Genomic DNA, 15979 nt, shown 5'->3' with positions numbered 1-15979 from the left:
AAATAAACAGATAAACATACAATTATGCATACGGTTAAAAAGAACGACACACACATACAGTATATACACATATACTATAAAACCATATATATATCTATATATAAATATACCATTACATATATACATATACACACACACGTATATAGAGATAACTAATATTGACTAATAAATACATAAACACGTGCGAGACAATCAATATATATATACAACAACCATAATAGATATGTGTATTCAGAATCTTATACTTTAAGCTTTTTTAACAACCTATTCCACTGTTGGTCGATGATCAGTTCTGAGTTCCAGTTCATAGCTTTATTACCCTCCATTTCTATAAACCGTGCCTCCTTCCATTTCCTAACTATGCTTCTTTCTTCCTGGCTCAGAATTTTTACTTCATTCCAATTAACCGAATGTCCCGTGTCCCTTACGTGCTTGTAGACCGCATTTTTGTTCCTTTCTAGCCTAACGTCATCCTTATGTTGTCTTATACACTCTCTTAGTCTCTTTCCAGTTTCTCCAATATAACACATATCACACTCGCCGCACTGAATTTTATAAATAACTCCTTTTTTCTCCATCATTACCCCTTGTTCTTCTTCTGTCTTCTTCCTTCTTTTTTCCCTTATTACTTCCAGAAGCCTCTTGCTCCCTTTTCTGTAAGTTGAGATGCCCCCATCTTCTTAAGCATTCTTTTAATGATTTCTGTTTCTTCTCCCAAACTTTCTATCCCCCACCACATTTTTCTTCTTTCTTCTATTCCCCCTTCACTTTGCTCTCCTTCTCGGCTTCTTTCTCCTTTTTCTTCGTTTTTCTTCTCCCATCTCCTTCTATATTTTAGCCTCTTTCTATCGTATCCATTATTCTCCAGCTGCTTATGGAATGACTGTATAGTCTGTTCCGCCTTGTCTCTTTCACTGGTTATTTGCCTAATTCTATTCTCCATGTTAATGATGAAATTCCTCTTGGTTGAGTAATCTACATCACTTCTGGCGTGGCAATAGTTTCCCGAAGGCGCAACTTTTTTGATACCATTCTGTGTATATCACTCCTTGTTTCCTCCTTATTCTCATATCCAGGAAAACTATAGCCTTTTCCTTTTCTACCTCTAGCTCCAGTTATATACCTTTCTCTAGATCTTCAATTTCTCTTACAAACTTTACCAATTGCCTTACAGTTCCTTTCCAAATCCCAAGCAATCGTCCACATATCTAGCAAAAAACACTAATCTGTCACTTTCTTTCATCCTTACTTTCTTCTCCCAGTCGTTCATAGTAATTTCTGCTAGCACTGGACTCAACCTGGAACCTATGCTTAGTCCTTCCTTGATTTTCACCAACTTATCACCTATAACACAATAACTGTTATTCCATATAGTCTTCAGGGCCTCCTTCAGTCCTTCTCCACTCCAACCATTGATCTTCCTGTCCTTCATCAATTCAGTGATGACTTTAACAATGCTGTTTCTTCTTAGACTTGGAAACATAGCCTTCACATCAACACTGAACATGATTGTTTTAGCTTTGCTCTGTCCTACTTCCTCCAACCTTCTTCTTAACTCAACCGAGTTTTTCACACTGCTACTGTCTTGTTGCCTCCTTAGCATTTCCACAACCTTCTTTAACTTCTCCTCCAATGGTTCAAATATATTTCCTCGGCAATCTAATACTGGTCTCAGTTTTACCTCCTCCTTATGAACTTTTGGAAAACCTTTCATTACCGGTATCCTACCTTCTTTATTAAGACCTCTTTCAAAACCTGCTTTTGTTAATGATACTAAAACTTTTTCTTTAATTTCCTCACACACAGATCTTTCACTTATCACCTCGTAAGTATCATCACAAATCTCATTCAATTTCTCTTTGTACCATTGTTTATCCATCACCACAATGGCACCACCTTTGTCCGCTTGTTGCACACATATGTCTTTTCGCTTCTTTATATCCTTCAACACACTATACTCGTGTTTTGAAAGGTTCCCCTTTGCCTTCTTTATGCTCCTTTCCACAATCACCTTAGCCTTTCTCCTTATCTTGTCCCTTATTTCCTTGTCCTGAACTTGAACTATGGCTTGCTCTACCGAGTATATAACCTCTTCTGCGTCCACAACCATATATATATATCTATATATAAATATACCATTACATATATACATATACACACACACGTATATAGAGATAACTAATATTGACTAATAAATACATAAACACGTGTGAGACAATCAATATATATATACAACAACCATAATAGGTATGTGTATTCAGAATCTTATACTTTAAGCTTTTTTAACAACCTATTCCACTGTTGGTCGATGATCAGTCCTGAGTTCCAGTTCATAGCTTTATTACCCTCCATTTCTATAAACCGTGCCTCCTTCCATTTCCTAACTATGCTTGTATATATTGATTGTCTCACACGTGTTTATGTATTTATTAGTCAATATTAGTTATCTCTATATACGTGTGTGTGTATATGTATATATGTAATGGTATATTTATATATAGATATATATATGGTTGTATAGTATATGTGTATATACTGTATGTGTGTGTCGTCTTTTTAAGCGTATGCATAATTGTATTCTTATCTGTTTATTTATATAGTTATTTATTTATGTGTATTTATATATATTTATATAATTATTTAATTATTTATGTCAATTATTTGTTAGTTTAGATTAGTTGCGCTAAGATCGTCCTTTTTATGTGTGTGTAATTTACAACAGATAGGAAACCTCGGTATAGGGAAATACAAATTAGAATACTTGAAGGGGATTGGCTGCTGCCAGGAGCCAATCAGAAGCAAGATGTCTCAGCTCTTGTGTGTATATAAGACTGCACATTTCTTATGTATCTCATAGTGTCTGATGAAGCCAAAATGTTAGTTGGCGAAACTGTAACACGCATGTAGTTTTTTATGTGAATATATTGTTTTGCTCAGCAAATAGTTTGTTTGTGTTCAAGGATCCAACGAGTAGTTCCCTCGAAACCACCAATTACGTTATAAATGTTATTGTTTGTTTGTCACCACTGCCATTTATTATCTTTGTGTGGTTTGTTGAGAAGGTGAGCAAAGCAAAAAGCTGTGACATCGTAAGTAGGGGATAGACGTAATATGCGTCCTTTGTTATGCAAATTAGGGTGAGTCTTGGCAATATGTCTTTGTTAAGAGGAATGTGGTTTATCCTTGAGGGTTTACGTACGCAGGTGGGAACAATGGATGCCGCAGATGTGTGTATATGTAATCTTTTAAATGATGCATTGTTGACAGAGAAGTAGTTGAAGAATGTGGTTGGTGGGGATGAGAGAAGGGTATATTGTTTATATTATTTTGTATTATTGACAGGAATTGCGTTTAACCTTGATTAGTCACGTAGGCTCAAATTTGTTTTGGAATTTCTAAGAAAAGGTTATGTTTGTTCGGGGGAGAGGTAAAACACAGGTGTGCGTTAAAAGTTTTTATTGTTGACAGGAATTGCGTTTAACCTTGATTAGTCACGTAGGCTCAAGTTTGTTTTGGAATTTCTAAGAAAAGCTTATGATTGTTTGGGGGAGAGGTAGAACACAGGTGTGTGTTAAAAGTTTTTATTGTGGACAGGAATTGCGTTTGACCTTGAATAGTCACGTACGCATGGGAAAAAAATTCCAAGATTTTTAATGATCACGTGATAGGGAGACTTGTATGAACATGTTGTTGTTAGGACGCCATTTTATTGTGACGTAAACGCTTAAATACAGAGTTTCAGGAGAGTGTTTTATGTATTACGCTATGGCTCCCGTTCGCAAGTTAGTTTTTAGCGAACTCGACGACGAGGAGACATTATCATCGCCTCCTGCGGGAACTAAGAAGTTAAAGACCGACAACAGGGCGGATTCCCCGGACTCTATTGAAGTAGTCTATATATCATCTTCGGATGATGAAATTTATTCATCATCTTCGGATGAAGAAGGCGAATTGGAGGAACCAGAGACACCATCTCCAACGGTGTCGCCAACGCCACCTGCATCACCATCGCTGTTAAGCCGATCCAGTTCCAGATTTTGGAGTTTAAACTGTGCATGTTCCAGTCAGAAAGTGGACCGTGATTGTGTAATTGATGCAATTCTTAATTGGGACACTGATAGAATATTAATTTGTGGTGGATGCGCAGAAGCATTGGCTAATCAAATGGGGCATGACTGTTTGTTTTTGAGTCCAGAGGAACTAGAAGATCGGGCTCTGAAATCTTTGCTGGACGTTGAAGTAGAGGACTTATTTTATATATATATGCGAGAACGCATATTATTGGTATATTTACACAAGAACTCTTTTATGAAGCCTTTTTTGACTTAATTGAAGAAAAGGAACCTAATTTTTTGAGTGAATTAGTTAAAATTTTTGAAAGCAAAGACAAAAAGAAAGGCTTTGCAAAGTGATTGTGCGTGTGTGTATGCAAACTGAAGTGACAGTGTTTAAAAACATGTATTCTCATATCAGTGGTGGTGGTGATTATATTTGTGTATCTTGTAGTGACAATAATATTAGTGAACTGTGTATTTTAAAAACTATAAATGTATACTTACGTTTAAATATTATTTCCTGTGAACAATGCACGTTGAATCTTCAACACCGGTGTTTGCTTCTTCATGATACTGGAACTTTTGCTGTACAGCATTTATCCAATGAAATAACTCTTATTGATTTGTTTGAAGTGTTTGAAGAACATCATAGTGAAATCTCAAGTATAAACTTTATACAAAAAACGCGAGAATGTTTAAACAACATGGAATTTGTAGGACAAATAATTCCGTTTTTGTTGAATCGTAAACATGAAATTTCACCATGTGTTAATGAATACATTATCGACATACAAGGTTTTAAGATTTCAAATAATGAATTTATTATTCGTGAATTTTGTTTAATTGCATGTGATGATACAGTAAATTTCCATTGTTTAGTAAAATCTCCGGTTGAATACAATCAATTATCTTTAGGATGTCAGAAACAAGTTGATTGGTTAACATCAAACTTACATGGACTAACTTGGAATAATAAAAACGGATATACTGTATCACATATACGTAACCTTGTATATCAATTATGTTTGCAAGATGCTACCTTTTATTGTAAAGGTGCAGAGAAATCCATTTGGATTAAGAAACTATTTTTGTTAGATAATGTTATTGATCTTGAATCAAAACAATGTCCACCATTAAATGAATTATGTGCAAATGTTATGAATGAATATTGTTCTTTTCATGAACAAAATATACAACTTGAGAAAAAATCGGGTTGTGCATATCGAAATGCCCAACAACTTAATTTTTGGTGGAAGTTTCAACGATCAACAGCATTAGCTAACATGTTTTCAATGATGTAACTTTACTTTTTTATATATTTTTATGTTTGTGAAATGAAACACACGAAGTAAAATTTGAAACTTTTATTTTTTAAAAAAATCTTTTTTTTTGATTTATATATTTATGTACATAATATATACAAACAATAAACTTATTATTTCAGATAAATATTTTGTTTTCTTTTTAAAAATTTATTTACGTGGTTATATACAATTTTATCATTCTTTTTTAATTTTGTCTTATGAAATAAACTTAAAGTTTTTTCAAATGAATTATTGCGTACTATATGATACATGAAAAATAATACGAAATATCCACACAGCACAGATTCTTCGTCTTGGTATGGTTGACTATTTACATAATAAACTTTACTATTTTTACATAAGAATGAATGAATTTCTTTTGGCACAGGCATTCGTAAACTATCGAAATAAAATCCTTCATGATTTTTGTTTATGTATAGTCCAACCCAATGACTTCCTGTGGAATCTGATGTATCAAGATTAATGATTAGTCCAACAGGAGTTTGCACTGTTTGTGGAATTGTATCAATGGAATAAATTCCATTCACATATGATCCAGTTTGTTTATCACTGAGAAGCACTTTTAAAATTTCATCTGTATACATGACTTTTGTTTATTTCTTTAACGGAGTAGGAACATATTTATCACTGCTATTGTTCACAAACAAAACATAGTCATACACTTTTACATATTCACTGTATAATAAAGCTTCATGCACACTGCACTTGTAATGTCCAAAGCGATGATTATAATGTGCACACTTTGACACATGAAATCCTAGAGATGTGTACCGTGGACAGTCCAAATCCTCGAGATTGATAATATCACGTTGAAGAATTTCCTGCAGAAAGTCCTGACGAGCTTTGCCGAAAGTGTAAACAGATGAAATATTTGTACAATATTTGCGAAGAATTTCTTTAAGGTGTGAGTATTCGACATCTCCTTCATGCCATTGGATTCCATAAAAATTATCACACAAGTATTTGTTTGCTTCTATTATTGTTTCACACAGTTCAGTAGTAGCGCACGGAGGTTTAAATATCCAGCTTTGTATGAATGGTATATCTGGATTAGCTATTGCTAACTCTTTAACAATAAGTTCATCGTCGTCCTCCCCACGGTAAGCGGAGAAGTGAACAACAACCCTCATGCTACTCAACTGATTTAAATTTAAAATGAATTATCACTATATACATTTCTATCTTTATCTATTTGTATGAGTGAGTCAAATTGTGCGTACACAATACAAGTGATTGGTTGTGTTAATGACTCTTTGAATGATACTTTTAAATTAACGGGAGCATCGCGCACAACATCCCAAGTAGTATCATCCAATGTAGCAGTAGGGGATAGAATAAATGCATAAAGAGTGTATCCATGTGGATATTCATCATAGGTAACAGTATGACCATCATCTTTATAAAATATTCCTGTACCGGAAAACAGAGTCTGGTAACTTAGAACGTATAAATTATTTGAAAAATCAGGGGTGAGGGGATTGGGAGGAAATGATTTTGAACCAACTTGTAGTTGCAACTTGTTAACGTTAAAGTTTTGGAATTCAAAAGGATTAATTTCTGATTTCCCATTAAAGGCTGCGTTAGAGACAAATCCGATAACGATTGCTTTAGGTACATTTCCAAGGAACAGATTATCAAGATTGTATGAATTTACTTGTTGAGGTATTGTATATGAACGAGTTTCAACTCTTGTAAGAGGTAATTTGGCCGTTTCATGCACCATATCTGAATTTATTTCCATACCAACATGTGCAGATGTGTCAACACGTCGTGCATACATCGTAACTTCTTGAAGCACTACTTTATAAGATGTATTTGGAGCATGCATTAAACAAAACATATCTTTTGTTCGGTGTAATTTAATACGAAGACCAACTTTGTTTGGAAGCACACGACCTAAACTTGCAATATCAACATGAATACGTCCGTACATTTCAAATGGTGTACTATTCTTAACAAAAGCAGCACGTTTATTAAACCCTGTATTTGTTTCATCTAATGAATTAAATTGTTTTGCGGTATCTTTGTATCATAAAGAAGATGTAAGATGAGTTTGCGAAGCATCATTTGAATAATTTAACAAGGTTTCAATATATGCGCGATAAGGATAAGATCCAGATGATGAACTAATTAATTTATCATTTAATGAAATATCAACTTGACTAAATAATGAATGTAAAAAGTTATTTACTGGTGCAACTACATCGTTTGCATCTAAATTATTACCGTTTGATTTTGTAATTTTACAACGTACATAAAGATAAAGATAAGCAGGGTGAATAAATTCACCTGTTTCACCAGGAATAACAAATTCAATAGGTCCTTCTGAAGTTAGTGTAGAAATAGGACGATATTCCACATGAGAGGTTGCTTCTATCGCAGTTTGTGTCATTGGAACGGAAAATAAGTCAAATTCTGAAGTACAACACTCATGGCTATTTGAATTAAGTAAAGCCATTATGAAAATATATCTTTAGTCTTCCTTCTTTTTGTTTTACGTTTAACAGTACGAGAACGTTTACGTTTGATTGGTGGTCCAATTCGTATTACAGGAGCTTTACGTTTTCGTGGCCGTCTCTTACCGCTACCAGATAGTAACTGACCAACTTTATTAACAGCTTTTGTCTTTAATGTTTCACCAGCCTCTTTTACACGTGCGCGAACGGATTCTTTATTGGACAATTTTCTAATACATCGCCTGCAACTTGTATACCTGTTTGTAATGCTTGGCGACCTAATGCTTTGGCACCTTGTTTAAGGAATGGTAATGCAATACGTGCTAAACCTTTAAAGAAACTACCGATACCGTGTCCACGTTGATAAACTGGTCCTGAAAAATAAGGTATTCCACGACCACGTTGATAACATATACGTCTAGATTTCATTCTTTTATTTAGGAGCAGCGCGTTTAAAATGAAGTGTTACCGTCAATGTCCCGGAACGAAATGGCAAATTTCGCCCTGCATGGTCCTTTAGTAGTACTTCGATATTGTTAAAACAAAATTTTGAAACTGGTAAATAATGAATATCTTGAAATGTAATTGTTTGCACTTTTCCATATTTCACATTGCAAATTGTTGCAATACGTAATAATGGTGCCTTGGTATCACGTAAATATTGATATTGTATAATATCACTATACACAAAAATTTGATGTGGATAACCAATATCAACGTAAGGTTGTTTAAATCCACTTTTATGTAAAACAAGATCTTTATTTTCAGGAAATCCTAATTGTAAAGAAAATGTTGGGGACAATGTAAGTGATTTAACACGTTGATCACATTCTACGAATACTGTATTTGACACATTAAATCTTATGAATTTGGAAACTTTATTTAATTCTTCGATTAAATGGTACACGGTTGAATAATATCCCGGTGTAATTTTACCTTTCTGAGGTTCCCCATCTTTTAATGTAAACCAAACAACATTTTCACCATCGATAACATTATGACATGTTAGCGGAATGTGTATTTCACTTAAACCAACACACCAATCGGAATCAGATAAGCGAATAGTATTATTTAATTGATTAATAAAATGTGACGGACTATTTTTAGGATATACATGAGTACTAGCATTTGAAACGAGTGTAATGTAAAAACTATCATCAATACTATCAGAAATCATTTTTGCTTAAAGTGTAGTGTTAAGTTTGAAGTTCCAAATTGAAATGGTAGTTTTTGCCCGTGTTCATCTTTTAAGTTTACTTCTATCGTGTCAAAATACTTTTTCTCTACTTTAACATAGTGTGGTGTGTGAAATAGAAAACATTTGATGCGAGCATGCTCTTCATCATAAACATTAAGTTTTCGAAGTAAAGGTCCAACGTCTTGTTGTTGCTTTACAACATCAACACAAACATTTACTTCAGTTGGAATATTATAATCTAAATTGCAAGGGAATTTTCCACGTAGTAGTATTCTTTCTTGTGTGTTTGGTGGTTTTAAGTATACAACAGGAGAAAAATCTGTTGAATGTTCATTAATAAAACCTAAAATGTGTTGTAATCCTTTTGTAATACCAATCATACATTGATCAGATGATTTTAAAATATGTGATATAAATACTTGATTTTTATTTTTATGATATCTTATCATACGTACATTTTTAGGTATCATATCTAAAATACTTTTTATAGAAGAATAATATCCCGGTATGATATTAATTTCATGACGTTCATGTTTACTATCAATTACAGTATTTATGGTAATTTTTTCGTTTTCACCTACATTATAAAAACTCCAAGGAATATTAATTTGTGTTAATGCAACACCCCATTCTCCATCCCTTAAACCAATAGGTTGTGCAAGTTTTACTCTATACGATGCTGTTGTATTATCAAAAAGTTTACTACTTGCATTTGAAGGAAGAGTAACGTAAAAGTCATGTTTAAATGTTGAATTCATGTTGAAGACTGAATGGATTTCGCTTTAATCCATGAATTCATACTTGACGGATATCCTAACCACTTTACATAAATCCACCCCTTTTTTCGTTTAAGTACTTTTTCAATTAAATAATTTTTATTTGAATTTATTATTACTTTTTGTAATTCTTGTGCATAAAATATTCCTTTAATTTCATCACCATTCCAATCTTTTAATTTATAAGTTACTGGATTTGATTTAATACATCGATCTACAACAAATATTTCTTGCGACCATTTTGGTAAATATCCTTTCTCTAACTTGTGTTTATATTTACTGACACGTACATAATCACCTGGATGAAATTTACATGTTAATTTCTTTTTTGCGGTTGATGTTCCATATAATGTGTTCCATACTTGATTAATGTTTGAATCATTTACTTCTGCAGGTGCCATTTTAATACTTCTGTGATACGAATGATTATAGTTATGTACAATTTTATCGAGAACATCAATATAACAATGCATATTTTGTAAATAAATTTTTTCGACATCACCATTGGTTTCAGACATTAAATCATCTAATATTAATAATGAATTTTCTTCAATGTGAAAAGTATTCATATCTGGAATTCCCTCTACGAAACGAATATTTGCATGAGAATCCAAGTGTGGTATTACTGCCCCATAACGCCATACAATTTCACGAAATGTTGTAGTAAACATATGTTCACGTTCATTAAGTAAACGATTTACAAAACAAGTTTTACCAGCCCTTGATGGACCGGCAATTAAAATCGTAGAGGGATGATTAAACTTTAACATCTCGTTATCAAATGAATGCATGGAATAGAAAGCTCACCTTTTTATACATTCTCACACACACTCTTACTCAACAATATTAAAAATGACTAGACTATTTAAAATGACTAGAATATTAAAATGACTAGACTATTAAAATGACTAATATTTAAAATGATTAAAATATTTAAAATGACTAGAGTATTTAAAATGACTAGAATATTAAAATGACTAGAATATTAATATAATCACAATCAATAGGAGTCAATAAATAAATAAATAAATAAATAAATAAATAAATAAATAAATAAATAAATAAATAGAGCTTCAATATGAATTTTAAGAAAGAGTTTGCATAGCAAACAAAATAGCACGCACACACTCAAAAGCATTTGGCGTTCGTGGGTCAAACGTTAAGTCTCTTGGTAACCGTATGGTAATGTCCTAGTCTTGTGTACGTCATGTAAAAGAATATCGTCTTCGTCATCAATACGTTTACGTTTTTTGTTAACCATACGGTGTGTTTTGGTTTCTCGTCTTGAAAAGATTTGGAACCCACGTTTGCGGATAATACTTGTAGGATTTTCTATTATTACAGATTCAATTTCTTCTCGCACTAACGCATAGAAGCTCTCAAAATTAATTTTTTCAGAGGTTCTATCGTTCAGTGTTATCCCCCGAATTTTGTAAATGTGCCGAAATTCCCCTGCAGCATTTCTAAGCCGCATACTATAGTTTTTGGGCCCTAAAGCTATGAGAGTGATAAATTCCCACCCTTCATCTACTTCGTCAGTTAAATCCCCAAGATAATTACCCAACTGTAACACGGGTTCCTCATCTTTCCGTTGTAAAAACATAATACTGTCCGTATCACAGTATAGTGCTCGTTCAGGTCCTACAGCAGTCAAAAGGTCATAAAGTTTAAGTCTGGCCCACGAACGCCAAATGCTTTTGAGTGTGTGGGTGCTATTTTGTTTGCTATGCAAACTCTTTCTTAAAATTCATATTGAAGCTCTATTTATTTATTTATTTATTTATTTATTGACTCCTATTGATTGTGATTATATTAATATTCTAGTCATTTTAAATACTCTAGTCATTTTAAATATTTTAATCATTTTAAATATTAGTCATTTTAAGAGTCTAGTCATTTTAATATTCTAGTCATTTTAAATAGTCTAGTCATTTTTAATATTGTTGAGTAAGAGTGTGTGTGAGAATGTATAAAAAGGTGAGCTTTCTATTCCATGCATTCATTTGATAACGAGATGTTAAAGTTTAATCATCCCTCTACGATTTTAATTGCCGGTCCATCAAGGGCTGGTAAAACTTGTTTTGTAAATCGTTTACTTAATGAACGTGAACATATGTTTACTACAACATTTCGTGAAATTGTATGGTGTTATGGGGCAGTAATACCACACTTGGATTCTCATGCAAATATTCGTTTCGTAGAGGGAATTCCAGATATGAATACTTTTCACATTGAAGAAAATTCATTATTAATATTAGATGATTTAATGTCTGAAACCAATGGTGATGTCGCAAATTTATTTACAAAATATGCACATCATAAAAAATTAACTGTAATATTTATAGTACAAAATTTGTTTCCAAAAGGAAAATATGCACGTGATATTAGTTTAAATGCACATTATATTATAGTATTTAAAAATCCACGTGATAAATTACAAATTCAATATTTAGCTAGACAAATCATGCCACGACAAAGTAAACATATCGTTGATGTATTTGATGAAGTTACACGTTCACCTCATACTTATTTATTATTTGATTTAACACAGAAAACAAATGACGCATTAAGAATTCGTACAAACATATTTCCCGATGAAACAATGTACGTGTACACAAGCGTAAAAGACGATGAAATCGTAGTTTATGTTTAGTTGTTATCAAGATGTTGAAGGTGAAACAACACTTTAGCACACTACGTGCTCTGTGTAAATGCAAAGCGGCAAAACGTAAACATATTTTGAAAAATGCTTCGGGTGATTTAATACGAACCATTTCACAAGTTGCTAAAAATACAATAAAAGGGAACATTCCTTTAAATTCTCGTCAGAAGCAACGATTACGTAGACATAAAAAGATCTTGCGAGTTCTTTCTCAACAACGTACAGCATTAAACAAGAAAAGGAAGATATTACTTCAGAAAGGCGGTGCGTTCTTACCAATGTTACTAGGTCCAATTCTAGGAGCTATAGCAAGTAGTATTTTTGGAAGATAAAAAATCATGTCAGGCTTACGTAAAATGATTTTAGTTCCGGAGAATGCAATGCATCAATTTCAATCAAATGCTAAGTCTATAGATACACATCGCGATTAGATGAAGAAATGAGTAATATTTTACAACGTCGTGATCTTAGTGTTGAAGAAAAATGGAAAATGTACCAGCAAGCATTACATCAATATTTACAATATTCATCTACACAAAAACCTGTTACATTACCTATTGTTGAAAAAGAAATTCAAGGATCAACATCATCTGAAGAAAAGAATCATTCTATATTACCCGTTGTATCGGACATTTTACAATCAGTACCGAAAACACATCGAAGGAAAACAGATCTATTAATTAAACAATTAATAAATTCGAATAAAATAGATTGGGATCAATCAGGAACAGTAAAGATACATGGAAAACAAATTCCAGGTTCAAATATTATAGATTTAGTAAATGATGTTGTTCGTATGCGAAAATATTCAAGACAACCAGTAGGAATTCAAGAGTTTAAAATTTTGTTAGAAGAACTTAATGTTCCTAAAGAATTTATTTCTACTCCTGTGAGTACACCAAAAGTTATTAGTAGTAAAATTCGTAAAACAGATTTTTTAAAAGGTTGGAAAGAATATAAAATGTAATAAAAATGACAAAGTTATCAAAAATATATTATGATTATTCAAATCCCGCTTCTTTATCTAGTATTAAAACATTGCAACGTAAAACTAAATTATCACAAAAGAAAATAAAAGAATGGTTAGCATCACAAGATGCGTATACATTGCATGCACCAGCACGAAAAGTTTTCGAGCGAAAGAAATATTATGTTAGTGCACCGAATGAAACATTACAAATGGATTTAGCAGATATGCAAAATATTGCAAAGTATAATAATAATTATAAATATATTTTATGTTGTATTGACATTTTCTCACGGTATGCCTATTGCGTTCCATTAAAAACAAAAAAGGGTCCTGAAATGGTTAAAGCAATCACAAAAATTTTTAAACAGTTAAAATTACCCGTGTTTCATGTACAAACAGATTTAGGCGGTGAATTTTATAATCAACATGTAAAACGTTTATTTCAAGAAAATGAAATTAATCATTATAGTGTGCATTCGGAAATTAAATGTGCATTAGCAGAACGTTTTATACGAACATTAAAAGAAAGATTGTATCGATACTTTACAGCAAAAAATACTTATCGTTATATTGATGTTCTCGATAAAATTGTACATAACTATAATCATTCGTATCACAGAAGTATTAAAATGGCACCTGCAGAAGTAAATGATTCAAACATTAATCAAGTATGGAACACATTATATGGAACATCAACCGCAAAAAAGAAATTAACATGTAAATTTCATCCAGGTGATTATGTACGTGTCAGTAAATATAAACACAAGTTAGAGAAAGGATATTTACCAAAATGGTCGCAAGAAATATTTGTTGTAGATCGATGTATTAAATCAAATCCAGTAACTTATAAATTAAAAGATGGGAATGGTGATGAAATTAAAGGAATATTTTATGCACAAGAATTACAAAAAGTAATAATAAATTCAAATAAAAATTATTTAATTGAAAAAGTACTTAAACGAAAAAAGGGGTGGATTTATGTAAAGTGGTTAGGATATCCGTCAAGTATGAATTCATGGATTAAAGCGAAATCCATTCAGTCTTCAACATGAATTCAACATTTAAACATGACTTTTACGTTACTCTTCCTTCAAATGCAAGTAGTAAACTTTTTGATAATACAACAGCATCGTATAGAGTAAAACTTGCACAACCTATTGATTTAAGGGATGGAGAATGGGGTGTTGCATTAACACAAATTAATATTCCTTGGAGTTTTTATAATGTAGGTGAAAACGAAAAAAATACCATAAATACTGTAATTGATAGTAAACATGAACGTCACGAAATTAATATCATACCGGGATATTATTCTTCTATAAAAAGTATTTTAGATATGATACCTGAAAATGTACGTATGGTAAGATATCATAAAAATAAAAATCAAGTATTTATATCACATATTTTAAAATCATCTGATCAATGTATGATTGGTATTACAAAAGGATTACAACACATTTTAGGTTTTATTAATGAACATTCAACAGATTTTTCTCCTGTTGTATACTTAAAACCACCAAACACACAAGAAAGAATACTACTACGTGGAAAATTCCCTTGCAATTTAGATTATAATATTCCAACTGAAGTAAATGTTTGTGTTGATGTTGTAAAGCAACAACAAGACGTTGGACCTTTACTTCGAAAACTTAATGTTTATGATGAAGAGCATGCTCGCATCAAATGTTTTCTATTTCACACACCACACTATGTTAAAGTAGAGAAAAAGTATTTTGACACGATAGAAGTAAACTTAAAAGATGAACACGGGCAAAAACTACCATTTCAATTTGGAACTTCAAACTTAACACTACACTTTAAGCAAAAATGATTTCTGATAGTATTGATGATAGTTTTTACATTACACTCGTTTCAAATGCTAGTACTCATGTATATCCTAAAAATAGTCCGTCACATTTTATTAATCAATTAAATAATACTATTCGCTTATCTGATTTCGTTTGGTGTGTTGGTTTAAGTGAAATACACATTCCGCTAACATGTCATAATGTTATCGATGGTGAAAATGTTGTTTGGTTTACATTAAAAGATGGGGAACCTCAGAAAGGTAAAATTACACCGGGATATTATTCAACCGTGTACCATTTAATCGAAGAATTAAATAAAGTTTCCAAATTCATAAGATTTAATGTGTCAAATACAGTATTCGTAGAATGTGATCAACGTGTTAAATCACTTACATTGTCCCCAACATTTTCTTTACAATTAGGATTTCCTGAAAATAAAGATCTTGTTTTACATAAAAGTGGATTTAAACAACCTTACGTTGATATTGGTTATCCACATCAAATTTTTGTGTATAGTGATATTATTCAATATCAATATTTACGTGATACCAAGGCACCATTATTACGTATTGCAACAATTTGCAATGTGAAATATGGAAAAGTGCAAACAATTACATTTCAAGATATTCATTATTTACCAGTTTCAAAATTTTGTTTTAACAATATCGAAGTACTACTAAAGGACCATGCAGGGCGAAAATTGCCATTTCGTTTCGGGACATTGACGGT

At 32.1% G+C, this 15979-nt stretch overlaps 1 protein-coding gene across 1 annotated transcript; it reads right to left on the bottom strand.

Annotated features, from left to right (window-relative positions):
* Nucleotides 1-1168: 1168 nt before the first annotated feature.
* Nucleotides 1169-2110, bottom strand: LOC145677053 (uncharacterized). Its single transcript, XM_081747741.1, has one exon. It carries the CDS (start codon nucleotides 2108-2110, stop codon nucleotides 1169-1171), a length of 942 nt encoding a protein of 313 aa, XP_081603867.1.
* Nucleotides 2111-15979: the final 13869 nt, after the last annotated feature.

Source organism: Thermobia domestica, unplaced genomic scaffold (assembly GCF_964235325.1).
Source record: "Thermobia domestica unplaced genomic scaffold, izTheDome1.hap1.1 HAP1_SCAFFOLD_573, whole genome shotgun sequence".
Taxonomy (NCBI): domain Eukaryota; kingdom Metazoa; phylum Arthropoda; class Insecta; order Zygentoma; family Lepismatidae; genus Thermobia; species Thermobia domestica.
The sequence above is the reverse complement of the archived record's forward strand: the minus strand, read 5'-3'. Positions and strand labels throughout refer to the sequence as shown.

Coding starts and splice junctions, on each gene's coding strand:
- LOC145677053 (XM_081747741.1), bottom strand. CDS start 2,110: ATGGTTGTGGACGCAGAAGAGGTTATATACTCGGTAGAGCAAGCCATA.